At 47.6% G+C, this 22,931-nt stretch overlaps 1 protein-coding gene across 17 annotated transcripts in view; it reads right to left on the reverse strand.

Annotated features, from left to right (window-relative positions):
• OTOF (otoferlin) overlaps positions 1 to 22,931 on the reverse strand; it is a 500,418-nt gene that overhangs the window by 61,387 nt on the left and 416,100 nt on the right. For 9 of the 17 annotated variants that reach the window (XM_068279952.1, XM_068279951.1, XM_068279939.1 and 6 more), the window contains 7 exons: positions 20,372 to 20,502; positions 17,671 to 17,700; positions 16,987 to 17,112; positions 15,059 to 15,125; positions 12,266 to 12,414; positions 9,453 to 9,587; positions 8,083 to 8,220 (listed from right to left, as the gene is read on the reverse strand). In XM_068279952.1, the coding sequence (XP_068136053.1) occupies positions 8,083 to 8,220; positions 9,453 to 9,587; positions 12,266 to 12,414; positions 15,059 to 15,125; positions 16,987 to 17,112; positions 17,671 to 17,700; positions 20,372 to 20,502 (776 nt within the window). The remainder of the gene's footprint in view (positions 1 to 8,082; positions 8,221 to 9,452; positions 9,588 to 12,265; positions 12,415 to 15,058; positions 15,126 to 16,986; positions 17,113 to 17,670; positions 17,701 to 20,371; positions 20,503 to 22,931) is intronic. The other 8 variants (XM_068279943.1, XM_068279946.1, XM_068279944.1 and 5 more) reach the window with 4 other exon arrangements.

Genomic DNA, 22,931 nt, shown 5'->3' on the forward strand with positions numbered 1-22,931 from the left:
GGGTATATGTGCCCAGTAGATGTAGCCAGGGGTATATATGCCCAGTAGATGTAGCCAGGGGTATATATGCCCAGTAGATGTAGCCAGGGGGTATATATGCCCAGTAGATGTAGCCAGGGGTATATATGCCCAGTAGATGTAGCCAGGGGTATATATGCCCAGTAGATGTAGCCAGGGGTATATGTGCCCAGTAGATGTAGCCAGGGGTATATATGCCCAGTAGATGTAGCCAGGGGTATATATGCCCAGTAGATGTAGCCAGGGGGTATATATGCCCAGTAGATGTAGCCAGGGGTATATATGCCCAGAGTAGGTAGCCAGGTGTCCCCCTCCCTGCCTCCCCAGCAGGAGGGGAGCAGCGCAGAGAAGAGGGAGAGCTGCTCTCTCTCCCTCGCTGTCCCCTCCATTAATGTCCGGGTGCTGGCAGCGGCGGGCGGAACTTACCTCCGTCTCGTTGCAGCGCGGATGGATCTGCCGCTACTCTGGTCTATTCCAGACCAGAGCAGCGGCTGCGGGATCCGAACTTCCGGCCGGCGCTGGAGCGAGACGGAGGTGAGTCCCGCCCGCTGCGCCAGCACCCGGACAATAACGGAGGGGACAGCGATGGAGGGAGGGAGAGCCCTAAGGTGAGAGAAGGGGGGGAGATGGCCCCCTTCTCCACCGTCCGCATAGCTCTCCCTCTTCTCTTCTCTGCGCTGCTCCCCTCCGCAGAGGAAAAAAAAAAAAAAAATCAGCTCAGCTGGGCGCCCTTAGGGACCCGGCGCCCGGGGGCACTTGACCTACCCCGACCCCCCCTAGCTCCGCGCCTGAATGCTTGACTCTGCACACTGATAGACACGTGACAATGCTTGTCTATGCCCACTGATAGTCACGTGACAATGCTTGTCTCTGCACACTGATAGGCACGTAACAATGCTTGACTCTGCACACTGATAGACATGTGACAATGCTTGTCTCTGCACACTGATAGACACGTAACAATGCTTGACTCTGCACACTGATAGTCACGTGACAATGCTTGTCTCTGCCCACTGATAGTCACGTGACAATGCTTGTCTCTGCCCACTGATAGTCACGTGACAATGCTTGTCTCTGCCCACTGATAGTCATGTGACAATGCTTGTCTCTGCACACTGATAGTCATGTGACAATGCTTGTCTCTGCCCACTGATAGTCATGTGACAATGCTTGTCTCTGCCCACTGATAGTCACGTGACAATGCTTGTCTCTGCCCACTGATAGACACGTGACAATGCTTGTCTCTGCACACTGATAGTCATGTGACAATGCTTGTCTCTGCCCACTGATAGACACGTAACAATGCTTGACTCTGCACACTGATAGTCACGTGACAATGCTTGTCTCTGCCCACTGATAGACACGTGACAATGCTTGTCTCTGCCCACTGATAGACACGTGACAATGCTTGTCTCTGCCCACTGATAGTCACGTGACAATGCTTGTCTCTGCCCACTGATAGTCACGTGACAATGCTTGTCTCTGCCCACTGATAGTCATGTGACAATGCTTGTCTCTGCCCACTGATAGTCACGTGACAATGCTTCTCTCCTTGCCCACTGATAGTCACGTGACAATGCTTGTCCCTGCCCACTGATAGTCACGTGACAATGCTTGTCTCTGCCCACTGATAGACACGTGACAATGCTTGTCTCTGCACACTGATAGTCATGTGACAATGCTTGTCTCTGCCCACTGATAGACACGTGATAATGCTTGACTCTGCACACTGATAGTCACGTGACAATGCTTGTCTCTGCCCACTGATATACACGTGACAATGCTTGTCTCTGCCCACTGATAGACACATGACAATGCTTGTCTCTGCCCACTGATAGACACGTGACAATGCTTGTCTCTGCCCACTGATAGTCACGTGACAATGCTTGTCTCTGCCCACTGATAGTCACGTGACAATGCTTGTCTCTGCCCACTGATAGTCACGTGACAATGCTTGTCTCTGCCCACTGATAGTCACGTGACAATGCTTGTCTCTGCACACTGATAGTCATGTGACAATGCTTGTCTCTGCCCACTGATAGTCATGTGACAATGCTTGTCTCTGCCCACTGATAGTCACGTGACAATGCTTGTCTCTGCCCACTGATAGACACGTGACAATGCTTGTCTCTGCACACTGATAGTCATGTGACAATGCTTGTCTCTGCCCACTGATAGACACGTAACAATGCTTGACTCTGCACACTGATAGTCACGTGACAATGCTTGTCTCTGCCCACTGATAGACACGTGACAATGCTTGTCTCTGCCCACTGATAGACACGTGACAATGCTTGTCTCTGCCCACTGATAGACACGTGACAATGCTTGTCTTTGCCCACTGATAGTCACGTGACAATGCTTGTCTCTGCCCACTGATAGTCACGTGACAATGCTTGTCTCTGCCCACTGATAGTCATGTGACAATGCTTGTCTCTGCCCACTGATAGTCACGTGACAATGCTTCTCTCCTTGCCCACTGATAGTCACGTGACAATGCTTGTCTCTGCCCACTGATAGTCACGTGACAATGCTTGTCTCTGCCCACTGATAGACACGTGACAATGCTTGTCTCTGCCCACTAATAGTCACGTGACAATGCTTGTCTCTGCCCAATGATAGACACGTGACAATGCTTGTCTCTGCCCACTGATAGTCACGTGACAATGCTTGTCTCTGCCCACTGATAGACACGTGACAATGCTTGTCTCTGCACACTGATATTCATGTGACAATGCTTGTCTCTGCCCACTGATAGACACGTTTCAATGCTTGTCTCTGCCCACTGATAGACACGTAACAATGCTTGTCTCTGCCCACTGATAGTCATGTGACAATGCTTGTCTCTGCCCACTGATAGTCACGTGACAATGCTTGTCTCTGCACACTGATAGTCACGTGACAATGCTTGTCTCTGCCCACTGATAGTCATGTGACAATGCTTGTCTCTGCACACTGATAGTCACGTGACAATGCTTGTCTCTGCACACTGATAGTCACGTGACAATGCTTGTCTCTGCCCACTGATAGTCACGTGACAATGCTTGTCTCTGCACACTGATAGTCATGTGACAATGTTTGTCTCTGCACACTGATAGTCATGTGACAATGCTTGTCTCTGCCTACTGATAGTCATGTGACAATGCTTGTCTCTGCCCACTGATAGTCACGTGACAATGCTTGTCTCTGCCCACTGATAGTCACGTGACAATGCTTGTCTCTGCCCACTGATAGTCATGTGACAATGCTTGTCTCTGCCCACTGATAGTCACGTGACAATGCTTCTCTCCTTGCCCACTGATAGTCACGTGACAATGCTTGTCCCTGCCCACTGATAGTCACGTGACAATGCTTGTCTCTGCCCACTGATAGACACGTGACAATGCTTGTCTCTGCACACTGATAGTCATGTGACAATGCTTGTCTCTGCCCACTGATAGACACGTGATAATGCTTGACTCTGCACACTGATAGTCACGTGACAATGCTTGTCTCTGCCCACTGATAGACACGTGACAATGCTTGTCTCTGCCCACTGATAGACACATCACAATGCTTGTCTCTGCCCACTGATAGACACGTGACAATGCTTGTCTCTGCCCACTGATAGTCACGTGACAATGCTTGTCTCTACCCACTGATAGTCACGTGACAATGCTTGTCTCTGCCCACTGATAGTCACGTGACAATGCTTGTCTCTGCCCACTGATAGTCATGTGACAATGCTTGTCTCTGCACACTGATAGTCATGTGACAATGCTTGTCTCTGCTCACTGATAGTCACGTGACAATGCTTGTCTCTGCCCACTGATAGTCACGTGACAATGCTTGTCTCTGCCCACTGAGAGACACGTGACAATGCTTGTCTCTGCACACTGATAGTCACGTGACAATGCTTGTCTCTGCCCACTGATAGTCACGTGACAATGCTTGTCTCTGCCCACTGATAGTCACGTGACAATGCTTGTCTCTGCCCACTGATAGTCACGTGACAATGCTTGTCTCTGCACACTGATAGTCACGTGACAATGCTTGTCTCTGCCCACTGATAGTCACGTGACAATGCTTGTCTCTGCACACTGATAGTCATGTGACAATGTTTGTCTCTGCACACTGATAGTCATGTGACAATGCTTGTCTCTGCCTACTGATAGTCATGTGACAATGCTTGTCTCTGCCCACTGATAGTCACGTGACAATGCTTGTCTCTGCCCACTGATAGTCATGTGACAATGCTTGTCTCTGCCCACTGATAGTCACGTGACAATGCTTCTCTCCTTGCCCACTGATAGTCACGTGACAATGCTTGTCCCTGCCCACTGATAGTCACGTGACAATGCTTGTCTCTGCCCACTGATAGACACGTGACAATGCTTGTCTCTGCACACTGATAGTCATGTGACAATGCTTGTCTCTGCCCACTGATAGACACGTGATAATGCTTGACTCTGCACACTGATAGTCACGTGACAATGCTTGTCTCTGCCCACTGATAGACACGTGACAATGCTTGTCTCTGCCCACTGATAGACACATGACAATGCTTGTCTCTGCCCACTGATAGACACGTGACAATGCTTGTCTCTGCCCACTGATAGTCACGTGACAATGCTTGTCTCTACCCACTGATAGTCACGTGACAATGCTTGTCTCTGCCCACTGATAGTCACGTGACAATGCTTGTCTCTGCCCACTGATAGTCATGTGACAATGCTTGTCTCTGCACACTGATAGTCATGTGACAATGCTTGTCTCTGCCCACTGATAGTCATGTGACAATGCTTGTCTCTGCCCACTGATAGTCACGTGACAATGCTTGTCTCTGCCCACTGAGAGACACGTGACAATGCTTGTCTCTGCACACTGATAGTCACGTGACAATGCTTGTCTCTGCCCACTGATAGTCACATGACAATGCTTGTCTCTGCCCACTGATAGTCATGTGACAATGCTTGTCTCTGCCCACTGATAGTCACGTGACAATGCTTCTCTCCTTGCCCACTGATAGTCACGTGACAATGCTTGTCCCTGCCCACTGATAGTCACGTGACAATGCTTGTCTCTGCCCACTGATAGACACGTGACAATGCTTGTCTCTGCACACTGATAGTCATGTGACAATGCTTGTCTCTGCCCACTGATAGACACGTGATAATGCTTGACTCTGCACACTGATAGTCACGTGACAATGCTTGTCTCTGCCCACTGATAGACACGTGACAATGCTTGTCTCTGCCCACTGATAGACACATGACAATGCTTGTCTCTGCCCACTGATAGACACGTGACAATGCTTGTCTCTGCCCACTGATAGTCACGTGACAATGCTTGTCTCTGCCCACTGATAGTCACGTGACAATGCTTGTCTCTGCCCACTGATAGTCACGTGACAATGCTTGTCTCTGCCCACTGATAGTCATGTGACAATGCTTGTCTCTGCACACTGATAGTCATGTGACAATGCTTGTCTCTGCCCACTGATAGTCACGTGACAATGCTTGTCTCTGCCCACTGATAGTCACGTGACAATGCTTGTCTTTGCCCACTGATAGACACGTGACAATGCTTGTCTCTGCACACTGATAGTCATGTGACAATGCTTGTCTCTGCCCACTGATAGACACGTAACAATGCTTGACTCTGCACACTGATAGTCACGTGACAATGCTTGTCTCTGCCCACTGATAGACACGTGACAATGCTTGTCTCTGCCCACTGATAGACACGTGACAATGCTTGTCTCTGTCCACTGATAGACACGTGACAATGCTTGTCTTTGCCCACTGATAGTCACGTGACAATGCTTGTCTCTGCCCACTGATAGTCACGTGACAATGCTTGTCTCTGCCCACTGATAGTCATGTGACAATGCTTGTCTCTGCCCACTGATAGTCACGTGACAATGCTTCTCTCCTTGCCCACTGATAGTCACGTGACAATGCTTGTCTCTGCCCACTGATAGTCACGTGACAATGCTTGTCTCTGCCCACTGATAGACACGTGACAATGCTTGTCTCTGCCCACTAATAGTCACGTGACAATGCTTGTCTCTGCCCAATGATAGACACGTGACAATGCTTGTCTCTGCCCACTGATAGTCACGTGACAATGCTTGTCTCTGCCCACTGATAGACACGTGACAATGCTTGTCTCTGCACACTGATATTCATGTGACAATGCTTGTCTCTGCCCACTGATAGACACGTAACAATGCTTGTCTCTGCCCACTGATAGACACGTAACAATGCTTGTCTCTGCCCACTGATAGTCATGTGACAATGCTTGTCTCTGCCCACTGATAGTCACGTGACAATGCTTGTCTCTGCACACTGATAGTCACGTGACAATGCTTGTCTCTGCCCACTGATAGTCATGTGACAATGCTTGTCTCTGCACACTGATAGTCACGTGACAATGCTTGTCTCTGCACACTGATAGTCACGTGACAATGCTTGTCTCTGCCCACTGATAGTCACGTGACAATGCTTGTCTCTGCACACTGATAGTCATGTGACAATGTTTGTCTCTGCACACTGATAGTCATGTGACAATGCTTGTCTCTGCCTACTGATAGTCATGTGACAATGCTTGTCTCTGCCCACTGATAGTCACATGACAATGCTTGTCTCTGCACACTGATAGTCACGTGACAATGCTTGTCTCTGCCCACTGATAGTCACGTGACAATGCTTGTCTCTGCCCACTGATAGATATGAGACAATGCTTGTCTCTGCCCACTGATAGTCACGTGACAATGCTTGTCTCTGCCCACTGATAGTCACGTGACAATGCTTGTTTCTGCCCACTGATAGACACGTGACAATGCTTGTCTCTGCACACTGATAGTCATGTGACAATGCTTGTCTCTGCCCACTGATAGACACATAACAATGCTTGTCTCTGCCCACTGATAGACACGTAACAATGCTTGTCTCTGCCCACTGATAGTCATGTGACAATGCTTGTCTCTGCCCACTGATAGTCACGTCACAATGCTTGTCTCTGCACACTGATAGTCACGTGACAATGCTTGTCTCTGCCCACTGATAGTCATGTGACAATGCTTGTCTCTGCACACTGATAGTCACGTGACAATGCTTGTCTCTGCACACTGATAGTCACATGACAATGCTTGTCTCTGCACACTGATAGTCACGTGACAATGCTTGTCTCTGCACACTGATATTCATGTGACAATGCTTGTCTCTGCCCACTGATAGTCATGTGACAATGTTTGTCTCTGCACACTGATAGTCATGTGACAATGCTTGTCTCTGCCCACTGATAGTCATGTGACAATGCTTGTCTCTGCCCACTGATAGTCACATGACAATGCTTGTCTCTGCACACTGATAGTCATGTGACAATGCTTGTCTCTGCACACTGATAGTCACGTGACAATGCTTGTCTCTGCCCACTGATAGTCATGTGACAATGCTTGTCTCTGCCCACTGATAGTCATGTGACAATGTTTGTCTCTGCACACTGATAGTCATGTGACAATGCTTGTCTCTGCCCACTGATAGTCATGTGACAATGCTTGTCTCTGCCCACTGATAGTCACATGACAATGCTTGTCCTTGCACACTGATAGTCACGTGACAATGCTTGTCTCTGCCCACTGATAGTCACGTGACAATGCTTGTCTCTGCCCACTGATAGTCACGTGACAATGCTTGTCTCTGCCCACTGATAGTCACGTGACAATGCTTGTCTCTGCACACTGATAGTCATGTGACAATGCTTGTCTCTGCCCACTGATAGTCATGTGACAATGTTTGTCTCTGCACACTGATAGTCATGTGACAATGCTTGTCTCTGCCCACTGATAGTCATGTGACAATGTTTGTCTCTGCCCACTGATAGTCACATGACAATGTTTGTCTCTGCCCACTGATAGTCACATGACAATGCTTGTCTCTGCACACTGATAGTCACGTGACAATGCTTGTCTCTGCACACTGATAGTCACGTGACAATGCTTGTCTCTGCCCACTGATAGTCATGTGACAATGCTTGTCTCTGTCCACTGATAGTCATGTGACCACGCCCACAGACACTTACCCGCACCACATACACCCGCACCAGCACATTTAGCGGATCATTGTTGGGAATTCCCTGGAACGTGCCAAAGTTGGGGTCATATCCGGCTTCTTTGGTGATATCATCAGGCAGGGGAACCTTGTACACACACATGGAGCCCTGGAGAGAGAAGGGGACACAGCTCAGCTGGGAGACTCAGAGCCAAGACAACAACAAGAATACCTCCTCATTGGATGTTTAAGGACATGGCCGGGTGAAGCCTGGCATAAGCGCTCATCCTTTTCTACAGGCCACTACCTCACTGTTGGGGTTGATTAACAGTGGGGAATACAAATGAATCAGCAGATCTGGGCTGGATATTTTAAAAACATAACTGATTCAGGGCCGGACTGCTGGAAAGGGTACACAGGCTGGGGCCTAGGGCATCTGCTGTCCAAAGGATCGCTTGGACATGGGGAGGGGTTGCTATAAACAGAAAAGGAAGGCTTCAGATAGGCAACTGAAGATGGTATCTGCTGCCCAAGGGAGCTGTACATGGAATAAAAGGGGGCTGATGTACATGGATGATACACATGGAAGAGGGGGCTGCACAAGGAATAGTAGAGGGGCTGCAGTACATGGATGTTACAGATGGACAAGGGGGCTGCACATGGAATGAGAGAAGGGCTGCGATATATGCATGTTACACATGGAAGAGGGGGCTGCACATGGAATGGGAGGGGGGCTGTGATTTATGAATGTTACACATGGAAGCCCTCTTCCATTTGTAAAATGCATATATCACAGCCCTTCTCCCATGTGGAACATTTGTTAGAATTCTTAGGCCTCAGTTACTTTAACTGAGTTTAGTTAAAAGACTTGATTTGCAGAGAGTCTCCCTTTAAGGAGGATTTCTAGAATCACTGGAGAACATTGTGCTTCTGACTACCCAAGGCCAGAGGCCTTATCTGTCCATGAAGCATACCTCCCAACTTTTTGAGATGAGAAACTGGGACACTTAAGCCACACCCCTGATACACACCCCAACCACACCCCCTGACACACCCCTAGTCAAAAAAAATTATATATATATATATATATATATATATATATATATATATCTGCAATTGTCATAAAAAAAAAAAAGCCTGTGGTCCTGAAGTGGTTAAGAAATGTCAATGGAGCAGCCACCAGACAGCATTGACCACATCACTCTTCAGCAAGTTCTGTACAAAACAGAGCAATGTTGTCAGCCCATACAGACTACACTTCAGAGGCCTTCTTGGATAGATCCTCCTCGATGCCCCAAGAGCTGGAGTGCTGCCTGTAACTCCTCCTCCTCTCCTTCTTCTCTCCTCCCACTGGAGGTCCTCACTTTCAGCAGCTCACCCCGCTCAGCACAGAATACTCACCTTGAACCTCCCCACTATCCTCTCCTCCTCGCTGACTGTGTCGTCATCGTCCCCGATCTTTCCTCGCAGGAGGTTGAACGTGTGCAGCCAGTCTTCAAACGTGTCAAACTCAGTCTCAAGTTCCTTGTGGAAAACCTATAATAAAGATACAGAAGTCAGGTGATGTAGCTGGGAGACTCACGCGGTTACTTTATAAACAATTTAACGAGGACCGAAAGGTAAGTATACATTGTAGTTCACTTAATCTTCATTGCACCCCAAATCTGTTCCCTAGAAATGGACATTATTCTTAAACCCCGCTCCCAAAGAAGTCTGGAGCATTGTGGCCACCCACACCTTTATTGTGGTGGCCCACCCCGAGCAAAACAGCCACCCATGGGGGGAGGAGGTGAGGGCAACAGAAGCAGTTCATCTGGGCACAAGCACGGAGGTGAGTAGCGCCAGATGACAGCATGGCTATAGCTTCAATGCTAAAGTCCACGCCCCATGTAAGGGTAATTTGGGGTTCCCGACCATGAATTACTTCTCCCTCCAAGCTGCTACAACTCAGAGGGGGAATAGTATTTAAAGGATACCCGAGGTGACATGTGACATGATGAGATAGACATGTGTATGTACAGTGCCTAGCACTCAAATAACTGTGTTTTGTTCCTTTTTTTCTTTCTCTGCCTGAAAGAGTTAAATATCAGGTATGTAAGTGGCTGACTCAGTCCTGACTCATACAGGAAGTGACTACAGTGTAACCCTCACTGATAAGATATTACAACTATAAAACACTTTCCTAGCAGAAAATGGCTTCTGAGAGTAGGAAAGAGATGAAAGGGGTCAATAGTTCATAGATTTTAGCTCTGGCATACTTCAATGAATGTGTCATTCACATAAAACAGTTAAATAATGTGTCAATCAAATAAAACAGTTAAAACTTACAAGGTAGATTTAATCATAAAATAAAACTGTGGAATATGTTAAAAAGTCATTTTTAGGAGAAGGAAGATAGATACAATCATTTATTTAACTAGTTTATTTTCGTCTCGGGTGACCTTTAACCCTGCCCGGCGATTCAGTGGCAGCAGTTTGACCCGCTCTTCAGCTTGCCTTGCACCCAACTGACCGGGCAGCGTACTAATACATATGCCATGGCGACGAAGGTTGGGGTAGCTGCAGAACTCCGGATTTCTACGCAGAAGCTTTGCCAACAGCAGTTAAAGGGAAGATCCAGGCAAAATAAAAAAACAAAATCCACTTGCCTGGGGCTTCCTCGAGGCCCTGGCAGCTGTCCTGTGCCCTCGCAGCAGCTCTGGTGGCTCCCGGTGTCCTGCGCTACAGAAGCCGACCTTACCAGGTCGGCTTCCTGGTCGGCTTCTTGTGCGTTCCACTGCGCGGGTCACGTGGTCTGGCCGACGTCATCAGGATTGTACTGCATACTTACCAGGGATCGGGGGAGTTATTCTCTCCTATGTTAAGGTACAATAAGCCAAAAGACGGGTGCTGCGGGGGACTAAAGGAAACCGGAGCTGAATGAAATAAAAAGTTTTATACATACCTGGGGCTTCCTCCAGCACAGATCACTCTCACGCCGCTGTCCTCACTCTTCTCCCTTTAGTACCGGGTCCCGTAACTTTAGCCAGTCGCCCTCTACGTATCTCTCGGGCAGCAATGTAAATTATTGATGCCAAAGACCGCAGAGCTCACAAACTAGATAATTGAGTAATTGTGTGTTAGGGTTAGGAAAAGTGGGTGCAGCCAACACCAGCCAAATACATACCTGGGCAACACCGGGTCATCAGTGGGTGGAGACAAATACAAATTTTACTGGGAAAATGTAAACTGCAGCCCTTCTTACACTGTTAATGGCAGGGATCTCAAACTTTGCACAGTTGGTCACTGGGTGACTGGGATAAATATTCAGAAGTAGGTGGAGCCTACAAAAGCCAATCAAAATTCACCTATTGATATTCAAGGGGAATATTGAATTGCTGCCATTCTCGTTAATGGCACAGGCCTCAAACCTGGTACAGTTGGTCATTGGGTGATTGGGGTTCAAATTTAGAAAAGGGGTGGAGCCACAGCCAATCAGATTTGTTTCATTTCAATGCAAATTATTGATGCCAATGACCACAAATCTCAAGCTAGGTCATTGAGTAATTGAGTAATTGTGTGTTAGGGTTAGGAAAAGTGGGTGGAGCTAACACCACCCAAATACATGCCGGGCCATCAGCTAGTCCTATATAATAAAACCTAACTGTCCCTGCGTCATCCTGTCCCTGTGTCCGTGTGTCCCTGCTTCCAGACTTGACAGCTTGCTGTCTGAGAACCTCATTGCATTGTGGGAAATAACAGATTTTTCCAACCGCCAAGCAACATCTCCCTGTGTGCATATAGTTCGGACAGTGGTGGGGGACGAGTGAGCAAGAAACGTCGGCATGCGCTTTGCCGGGGTTTAGCGGCTGTGGCCTAGCGCCCATTTTTTTTTTTACAGGCGGGCCTTTTTACTAGTTTTTAATAAAGCTTTAACATACAAGCCAGGTACTCGCACCAGCTTTTGGAGCGTCACCCCATCCAAATGCTCTTAATACCATTACCTCTGTGCAAGGGGTGAGGCTATGTGTCGGCAGACGTTGCATGGATCTCACATGTAGGCAAAAACTTAACAGCAAGTGTGTCCTAGCCCTTACTGTAGAAGCACCATTAACACATTCTTGTTATTATTTCAGAGCCTGGCTTTGTGAAAAAAAGGCCTCAGTTACTAATGGGAGACATACTGTACAAGACATCAAAATGACATGTAGAGAATCCTCTCATTCCTCACCCACCTTCAACTCGTCGATTTTCTGCTTGTTCTTCTTCTCAGCCAGCTCAGCTTGCTGCTTCTTCTTCTTGTCCTCTTTGGGCACTTTGATTTTTTCCTTGCTCTTCACTGGCCCCTTGGCGCCTTTCATGGAAGAGTCATCAATTTTGATCTCTGAGTCATCACACAAGGGTGGGGTGGAGTGGAGATGGAAGGAACCAACAACACGAGACACTCAACCACGGTGTGCATGAAAGTTGACAGATAGTTCGGAGCAGAGGCTAGTCTAGGACCTCCACTCTCCAGCTATCGCCTTCCAAATTCATGGATATTTCCTGTTCTGTGGACAGCACACTGGGGTCTGATGAGAGAACATCAAACCTCCACAGAAATAACACATGGATTGTGGAAGTCACAATACTTACCAATATTAATCTATACCACAATGCATAACATTGATACTTAGATACATATGAAAAATAAACCTTCCTGGAAAACAAAGATCGGACCGCCCCCTTCCCTCTCCACCTCTTCATGCTTGCTATTGGTCCATCATTATGAAAGGACTCATTACTACCAAACAAACTATGAGTATCTAAAAAGCAGAAGGAGGTGAGGCCAATAATGACTCACTTTTTGCTAAACAAACACATCAACAACAATTTGTAACACAATTTTCCCTCATAAGACTTAAAGCACATAGATAGGGCTTGGGGAAATGCCTAGAGAGGCTTGGGGAAATGCCTAGCGAGGCTTGGGGAAATGCCTAGCGAGGCTTGGGGAAATGCCTAGCGAGGCTTGGGGAAATGCCTATCAGTGCTTGGGGAAATGTCTATCAGGGCTTGGGGAAATGTCTAGCAGGGCTTGGGGAAATGTCTAGCAGGGCTTGGGGATATGTCTAGCGAGGTTTGGGGAAATGCCTAGCAGGGCTTGGGGAAATGTCTAGCGAGGCTCGGGGAAATGTCTAGTGAGGCTCGGGGAAATGTCTAGCGAGGCTCGGGGAAATGTCTAGCGAGGCTCGGGGAAATGTCTAGCAGGGCTCGGGGAAATGTCTAGCAGGGCTCGGGGAAATGTCTAGCAGGGCTCGGGGAAATGTCTAGCGAGGCTTGAGGAAATGTCTAGCGAGGCTTGGGGAAATGTCTAGCGAGGCTTGGGGAAATGTCTAGCGAGGCTTAGGGAAATGTCTAGCAGGGCTTGGGGAAATGCCTATCAGTGCTTGGGGAAATGCCTATCAGTGCTTGGGGAAATGTCTAGCAGGGCTTGGGAAAATGTCTAGCAGGGCTTGGGGAAATGTCTAGCGAGGCTTGGGGAAATGTCTAGCTAGGCTTGGGGAAATGTCTAGCGAGGCATGGGGATATGTCTAGCGGGGCTTGGGGAAATGTCTAGCAGGGCTCGGGGAAATGTCTAGCAGGGCTTGGGGAAATGTCTAGCAGGGCTTGGGGAAATGTCTAGCGAGGCTTGAGGAAATGTCTAGCGAGGCTTGGGGAAATGTCTAGCGAGGCTTGGGGAAATGTCTAGCGAGGCTTAGGGAAATGTCTAGCAGGGCTTGGGGAAATGCCTATCAGTGCTTGGGGAAATGCCTATCAGTGCTTGGGGAAATGTCTAGCAGGGCTTGGGAAAATGTCTAGCAGGGCTTGGGGAAATGTCTAGCAGGGCTTGGGGAAATGTCTAGCGAGGCTTGGGGAAATGTCTAGCGAGGCTTGGGGAAATGTCTAGCGAGGCATGGGGATATGTCTAGCGGGGCTTGGGGAAATGTCTGGCGAGGCTTGGGGAAATGTCTAGCGGGGCTTGGGGAAATGTCTAGCGAGGCATTGGGATATGTCTAGTGGGGCTTGTGGAAATGTCTAGAGGGGCTTGGGGAAATGTCTAGCGGGGCTTGGGGAAATGTCTAGCGGGGCTTGGGGAAATGTCTAGCGAGACTTGGGGAAATGTCTAGCGAGGCTTGGGGAAATGTCTAGCGAAGCTTGGGGAAACGTCTAGCGAAGCTTGGGGAAATGTCTAGTAAGGCTTGAGGAAATGTCTAGCGAGGCATGGGGATATGTCTAGCGCGGCATGGGGATATGTCTAGCGAGGCTAGGGGAAATGTCCAGCAGGGCTTGGGGAAATGTCTAGCGGGGCTTGGGGAAATGCTTAGCGAGGCTTGGGGAAATGTCTAGCGATGCTTGGGGAAATGCCTAGCGAGGCTTGGGGAAATGTTGAGCGGGGCTTGGGGAAATACCTAGGGAGGCTTGGGGAAATGTCTAGCGGGGCTTGGGGAAATGTCTAGCGGGGCTTGGGGAAATGCCTTTCGGGGCTTGGGGAAATGTCCAGCAGTGCTTGGGGAAATGTCCAGCAGTGCTTGGGGAAATGTCTAGCAGGGTTTGAGGAAATGCTTTGTAGGGCTTGAGGAAATGCCTTGTAGGGCTTAGGGAAATGTCTAGCGGGGCTTAGGGAAATGTCTAGTGGGGCTTGAAGGAATGTCTAGCGGAGCTTGTAGAAATGTTTATCAGGACTTGAAGGTGTTTCAAACAACAGTTGTTTAAAATACATTCCAATGAAAATGGAAAGAAAACATGAACTGATCATATAAAACAAGTCACACTTATTGTGGGTAACGTTGTGCCAACTTTCATAGCAATGAGTCATGAACACCGATTGAAGTTGCAGACAGAACAAAACAATTCACTCTCACACAAACATGGCCTTCCTGAGAAGCAAGTGGTTCCACTAAAACCATTTCCCAGAATCCTCTCTGGCAGGACATGTGGATCAGACAGGACAACTGGACAACTGGCTGAACATGAAACAAATAAGACGCATATTTTTCTCTTTGAATTACCGTCCGCAATTTCCATCTCTTCCTTCTCCTCAGCTTCCGCCGCCGCTGCCTCCTGCTGACGCAATTGCTGAACGAGGGGAAAAAAGGCACCAAGTAAGAGAAAAAGCTTATGTCAACACTGTTGTAAAATTAATGCTAAACACAAAAAGAACAAGATAAAGGAGTTATATAAGTGATTTTGTTCATACTTGGGCTGGTAGTAATTGCATCAAAGATTAGAATTCAATAAGGTGACCTCTCCTCTCCAGATTCACATGTGAAGTGATGAATATATTATAATGCTAATCTTTTAAGAAACTACTGTTAATGCAAATGATGAGTATTTCACTGTTACAGGTGCAATAGCCTCACATGTTACAGGTTACACAGCCTCATTATACATAGAACGGGGCTCTCAGTTACATGCACAATTTAGGGACAATGTTATATGCATTAAATAGGACATTACACTAAATGAAATATGGATTAAAAAGTAAAAGTAAAATAAGTAAAATACAATATCATTTTTACGAAATAAAAGAAAAATACCTGATGAACTGATTCATAGACCTTCACAGGGCTAAATTTCTACTTTTTAAGGTCCACTGTCACAGTCGCCGCTTGACCAACAGTCTATTCTACCCCATGGCTGCACTCCCAGTCTGTGTACAAGAGTACTGAGCATGTGTGAGTATGGTCCGCACATGCCCAGTAGCTCAAAGCCATTTGTGCATGGCTTTTTCCTATGTGCGCGAGCAGCTTCATGCTACTGAGCATGAGCACACCGTGCCTGCGCATGCCCAGTATAGCTACACATGTACACAAACGGGAGAGCAGCCACAAGGAAGAAAAGGGTCCCAGGCAGCAGTGGTGGGGTCCCGCCTTCAGTATAGGTAGCCAAATCACTCAGTAGTTCTGCGCATGCGCAGTACAGCCCGGCGGACGTCCGATGACGTCAGCGCGCCGGCGTGGGACGCAGAAGTGCCAGGAAATGGAGCGCAGAAGAGCCCGACCTGGCAGCCGGCCTGGCCAGGTCGGGTCGGGCACCGGAGACCACCGGGAGCCTGCGGAGCGACGGCGAGGGCACCTCCTGCCTGCCACGGGCTGGAGGAAGCCCCAGGTAAGTGGAAATTTATTTTTATTTTTTTAATCCCCTCCCTGAACCTTCCCTTTAAAGAGAACCCGAGGTGGGTTTGAAGAATATTATCTGCATACAGAGGCTGGATCTGCCTATACAGCCCAGCCTCTGTTGCTATCCCAAACCCCCCTAAGGTCCCCCTGCACTCTGCAATCCCTCATAAATCACAGCCACGCTGCTGACAAACAGCTTGTCAGAGCTGGCTGTGTTTATCTCTATAGTGTCAGTCTGCTGCTCTCCCCGCCTCCTGCAGAACTCCAGTCCCCGCCTGCATCCCTTCCCTCCCTGCTGATTGGAGGGAAGGGACGGGGGCAGGGACCGGAGCTATGCAGTAGGCGGGGGAGCAGCTGAGACTGACACTACAGATGTAAACACAGCCTCACAACAAGGCTGTGATTTATGAGGGATTGCAGAGTGCAGGGGGACCTTAGTGGGGTTTGGGATAGCAACAGAGGCTGGGCTGTATAGGCAGATCCAGCCTCTGTATGCAGATAACATTCTTTAAACACACCTCGGGTTCTCTTTAAAGCTGTCAAGTAGGTGTGAGAATTATTGCTGGTTTCCCAACAAGGTAATGGTGAGTTTTGAGCAGCTTTTGTATACTGTAAAATATTGCTGAATGGTAGAGATGGTTGATGAGATGCTTATCATTTTATGCAAATTGTATACAGCTTGGGCCAATCAAAATCAACAGGAAGTTCATCTGATTGGCCACGTTCCAAGCTGCATCCAACCTGCATCCATTTCACACAAGTTGGAATAATTGGCATCTCATTGGCCCATCGAAGGTTTTCCAACTTGCCCATCTCACCTCTTTCAGCGTCTCGATGGAGGCAAAGTACTTGGACCACCAGTCCAGCATGCTCTCATCTGGCTCCTCCTCCTCGATCTCCTCCCCTTTCTTCTTCTTTTTCTTCTTTTCTTTCTCCTCCTCATTCTGGGAGACGACACAGGAAGGCGTAATGTTAGGAATAAAAAATGTAACAGCATCGGTCACAAATAACCACTCACAACTATCTGAATCTCCCCTCTAAAATGACACCAACAACTAAGAAAACATACGTACATTTATCCCACAGTACAATGCAACCTAATGCCTACCAGAGTCATATGTCCATCGTAATCTAGGGCCAATCTAGAGGGAAGCTTATCTGCATGTTTTTGGGATGTGGAAGGTAACCAGAGTGCCCAGAGGGGAATACATGCAAACTCTGTGCAGATAGTTCTCTAGGTGGGATGCAAACCGGCAGGGACCAAGCATTGCAAGGTAAGAATGCTAACCACTACGCCACCATGCTGCCTTAGAAGACTGCATGGCTGTACACTACATTATATGCATGTGTGCCTCATAAATGTGGTGGCAGTGGGCAAATCCATTGATCAGAAAGGATGTCCACCTAGTCTGGCCATGTAGTGTAGGAGTGACTGTCCTGTGGTACATATTTGTGGTGCCCTCTTAGCGGTGTCCATGCATGATGTCAATGACACAACTTACCACGTCTACTTTAACAACAGCATCGGAGTTCTGCCACAAAGACATGGAAGGGATGGAGAAAAAAAAATGAAAACCACATTTACAGATGGAAACAAAAATGACAACGACAGAAATGATAAAAACAATATGAAACACTTCACAAATCAGACTAATGCTTGCTGAGCACAGACATGAGATGTTGCAGGGCTGGATTTCTGGAAAGGTGACAAAGGCCCGGACCTTGGGTGGCTACAAAGGAAGCTGATGCTCATGTGAGCTGTACATGGAAGAGAGGGGCTGCATACACTGATGTTGCACATGGAAGAGGGGGCTACATGTTGAATGGGAGGGGCACAGCTGCACATGGAAGGGGAGACCCAACAAACTTGGCCTGGGGGCAGTAAAATAATAAAAATGGCTTTGGGTGGTTGTCATATGTGCACAGGGTGACCCACCATCACTGATGGTTGCCTGTATGATGGTGCAGGTTCCTCCCTGTGTGTGGTGGCTGGACAGTGTAATGGTTAAGGGCTCTGCCTCTGACACAGGAGACCAGAGTTCGGATCTTGGCTCTGCCTGTTCAGTAAGCCAGCACCAGTCAGCAGGAGACCTTAGGCAAGTCTCCCTAACGCTGCTACTGCCTATAGAGCGTGCCCTAGTGGCTGCAGCTCTGGCGCTTTGAGTCCGCCAGGAGAAAAGCGCGATATAAATGTTATTTGTCTTGTCTAATTTTTCTCTTAACAACTGTTGAACACAAAAGGCAAGGTAATGCCTGGCTACAAGTCTTTAAGCAGTGGCTGGATGGTGTAATGGTGCTTTGAGTCCGCCAGGAGAAAAGCGCTATATAAGTGTTTGTCTTTATCATTGTCCCTATAAAGGGGTCAGGTGTAACGGCCGGGCACTGGGACAACATTTTCAACTGGCTAATACAAAACAGCATCCAGGATAGACAAGGCTGGTACAGCCATAGGATGACTCCCTTATTTGTAAAGAAACCTTCTTGAGTGTATACTGAGCTTCCCGCTTTACTGAGTCTTCTTTATGGCGCTACACCAATATAATGTCCCTTTGGAGAAAAAAAGGTCATTCTAGCACATATGCGGCACGTTGTGCCAATCTGATTGGTGGGAGGTGCTTGATTTTGGTGTCGCATTATCAGCAACATCCATCGGGGGAATCCTGACACAACATTCAAACGTGTATCTAAAGAAATAAATACATTCAAAATATAACTTTGGCCCAAGTTGGACTTAAAGTGAACCTTAAGTCTGCTAAAAAAAATGAGTTTTACTCACCTGGGGCTTCCCTCAGCCCCCTGCAGCCGATCGGTGCCCTCGCCGTGTCTCTGCGATGCTCCCGTCCCCGCCGGCGACCACTTCCGGTTTCGCTGTCAGGACCCGACAGGAATGGGAACGCGAGTGATTATTCGGGGGGCTGAGGGAAGCCCCAGGTGAGTAAAACTCATTTTTTTTAGGAGAATTAAGTGCCTCTTTAAGTTAAAGAGGAACTGTAGTGAAGATAACATCATTAATAAAATTGCTTATATTTGTACAATATTGATTTATAGATTATTTAGCCAGTGTTTGCCTATTGTAAAATCTTTCCTCTTCCTGATTCACATTCTGGAATGTATCACCGGTAGTGACATCTTTAGTTCTGTACGGAATGTTCGTTACTGAGAGTTCCATGCACACAGGAAGATATTGCTTGCTTGGAAGTTGGAAAAAGATGATATTTCCCACAATGCAACGAGGTTCACAGAGAGCAAACTGTCAGGACCATGGTCATGACATCACACTGTGGGAGGGGATTGGAGAAAAGGTAAAGATTTCTTGTGGGAAATGGGGTAACTATCAGCTACTGATTGGGATGAAGTTCAATCCTTGGTTTAAGCTCCTCTTTAAAGAGAAACCGTAACCAAGAATTGAACTTCATCCCAATCAGTAGCTGATGCCCCCTTTCCCATGAGAAATCTTTTCCTTTTCTCAAACGGATCATCAGGGGGGTCTGTATGGCTAATATTGTGGTGAAACCGCTCCCACAGTGTGATGTCATCACCATGGTTCTGACATCACACTGTGGGAGCCTCATTCCATTGTGGGAAATAACAGCTGTTTACAACAGCTGCCAAAAAAATCAAGCAGCATCTCCTTCCACTGGCATCATCTGCCAGCAGTTAAAATGTCACCATGTGATAAATGTCAGAATGTAAATCAGGGAGAGGAAAGATTTTACAATGGGCAAACACTGACTAAATCATTTATACATAATTATTGTAAAAATTGGGCACTTTTTTATGACATTATTTTCACTGGCGTTCCTCTCTGAGCTAACATGAGGTCAGGCACCATTGGAGGATTGAAAATGAATAGCTCTACACAAACTGGATGTAGGCCATTCAATGTGCTCAGTTCCATCAGTCCTGGTTCTTCTTCTGTGCAGAAACAAGGGAGAACAAAGAAGAAACTAAGGAGGGGAGCGGTGGGGCGACAGAAGAGGATGAGAAAAGGGGTCTGTTTAAGGGATTTTTTTGTATGTTTATACCTGTTTATTCCACCTATGCTTTGTTTTTTTTTAACCTTGTTTGAGGTGGCTTTTTCTGGGCTTGTAAAAATTTAAAAAGAAAACTAAAACTTAAAAAAGAGGTGTGAAAGCAGACTGGATAAATGTAGAGAATACTAAGAAAACTCCCTATTTGAGTTGTCTGTGTCTGGTTACTCACCGCTTCCAGCTTCACCATGGTCTCCATCTTCTTGATGGGCACCTCGGGCTCCATGTTGACCACGATTTCACCTGTGGGGCGAGAGTAGGGCCCTCCGTTGGCCAGTGCCATATAGCCATTCATCAATTTAGCTGGACGAAGGACAGAAAAGGATAGAGCACAGCACAGACTCAAGACGAGAGATAATGTAGAGCGAAGTCATAGCATGCAGCAGGGAGAGAGGGAAAGGCATGCCGAAGTGGAAAAGGAAGATACTGAAGATCATTTATGAGGAACCATCATGAGACATTGTTAGCATGCTCCATGCCACCGTAATGTATACAATTATCTTTTCTATAACAGGTAATAATTTGCATCATTATGCACCATAAAAAAATAAAAATAATATATAACAGTGACATTTTATTCATCTGGATCTCAGTTTGGTGGGCTGAGTTCCCCTGTAGATTTTACATCTCTTGAAGGCCACAGTTTGGTGGGCCGAGTTCCCCTGTAGATTTTACATATTTTGAAGGCCACAGTTTGGTGGGCCGAGTTCCTCTCTAGATTTTACATCTCTTGAAGGCCACAGTTTAATAGGCCGAGTTCGCCTGTAGATTTTACATCTCTTGAAGGTCACAGTTTGGTTGGCTGAATTCCCTGTAGATTTTACATCTCTGGAAGGCTACAGTTGGCCTACCATTGCTCTATGAGATGTCAAGATCATGTATCATCTAATATCTACCTCAAGACTGTTACCCTGGCCCATAAAAGATAAATGATATCACAAATGTGGAATGGAATGCAAGCACACAACTCATTTCCTGTGTGAAGCTACACTGGCTGCTTGTTTGCCCAACAATCATTTATTTAGCGTGTAAGAAAAAATAAAACAAAAAACAAAACACCAGTACATGTCATAAGCTTTCAGCCCGATTCATCAAGTGTATGAAGCAGTGACAAGAAATACGGTGCTGGAGGCACAATGAAACTTTGGGTGAGCCCATAGGCGGCCATGTTAATATTGGCTATTAAGGGAAATATGGAAGCACATGTCACCTGATCAGAACCCCAGAATCAGTTTTATTTCGCCAAGTACAGCAGAGCTATACTCGTAATTGTTTTTGGTGGACATGGCGCATACATAGTATAAGAGGACAGACGCTCAACACATACAAATTAACAACTAATACAAAATAATACAAAAAATTATGGACTGGTGACACAGTTCATCAGTTCAGCAGCTAGTGTGTCCGCTTACTGTGCAGGTACAGCCACATAGCACTAGTGGGGATAGGGATAGCAGTAATAATAATAATGGTGATAGTAACAGTGACAATGATGACAATGAACAATGATGCCCCCAACCGGAGCCTGGGCAGTGAGAACCAGGACAGGCAGCAGTGAGAGCAGGCTGATCGGCCCCGCTGGGGCATGCTAGTGGGCGGGCCTAGGGGGAAGGTAGGTGTTAAGCAGCCGAACCTCTTGGGGGAAGAAGGTGTTCTCCCGCCTGGTGGTTTTGGATGGTAAGGACCTGTAGCGGTGGCCCAACGGGAGGAGCTCAAAGTAGCTACTGCCTGGGTGGGAGGGGTCACGGGAGATCATGGTGGCTCTCTTCATCATTCTGGCGGAGTGGAGGAGATTGAGAGGCGGAAGAGGAGACCCAATGATCTTCTCTGCGTCGGTTATGACTCTCTGCAGTTTTCTCTTGTCGCTGGCCGTTGCCCCGGTGTACCAGACGATGATTGAGGAGCAGAGGATGGATTCTATGGTGGCAGCATAGAAGCTGGTTAGCAGTTTCCGGGGCATGCCGAAATGCTTCAGTTGGCGCAGGAAGAACAACCTCTGCTGAGATTTCTTCTGAACTTTAGCGGTGTTTTGCCCCCATTTCAGGTTGTTCGTGAGAGTAGTGCCGAGAAACCGTACAGATGACACCCTAGAGACTTTGGTGCCCCCGATGAGGACAGGTGGTAGGGATGGAGGGTTCCTCCTGAAGTCTACGACTATTTCAACTATCTTTGCTGCATTGAGTACAAGGTTGTTGTCTTTGCACCAGTTGCACATCCTCTCGACTTTGCTGCGGTAATCATGCTCCCCGTTGTTGCCAATTAGGCCGGCGATAGTGGTGTCGTCCGCAAATTTGATGACTTTCACAGAGTTGGCGGATGAGATTCAGTTGTTGGTATACAGGGAGAACAGTAGTGATGACAGCACACAGCCTTGAGGAGCCCCAGTATTGGTGGTTCTGACGCTGGAGTAGCAGTTGCCGAGCTTCACCTGTTGCATTCTTTTTGTCAGGAAGTGTTTGATCCATGCTCGAAGGGTGGGATCTACTCCGAGCTGCGTCAGATTTGTGTGCAGGATATCTGGGCAGATCGTGTTGAACGCTGAGCTAAAATCCAGGAACAGGATTCTAGCGTAGGAGGCAGGGTTGTCTAGGTGCTCTGTGACATGTGCCATGCCGGCATTGATGGCATCCTCCACTGATCTGTTTGCCCTGTAAGCAAACTGGAGTGGGTCAAGGTGGGCGTCAGTGGTTCTCTTCAGGTGGGCGCAGGGGCCAATGGCTATGGAAACTATA

Source organism: Hyperolius riggenbachi, chromosome 4, assembly GCF_040937935.1.
Source record: "Hyperolius riggenbachi isolate aHypRig1 chromosome 4, aHypRig1.pri, whole genome shotgun sequence".
Taxonomy (NCBI): domain Eukaryota; kingdom Metazoa; phylum Chordata; class Amphibia; order Anura; family Hyperoliidae; genus Hyperolius; species Hyperolius riggenbachi.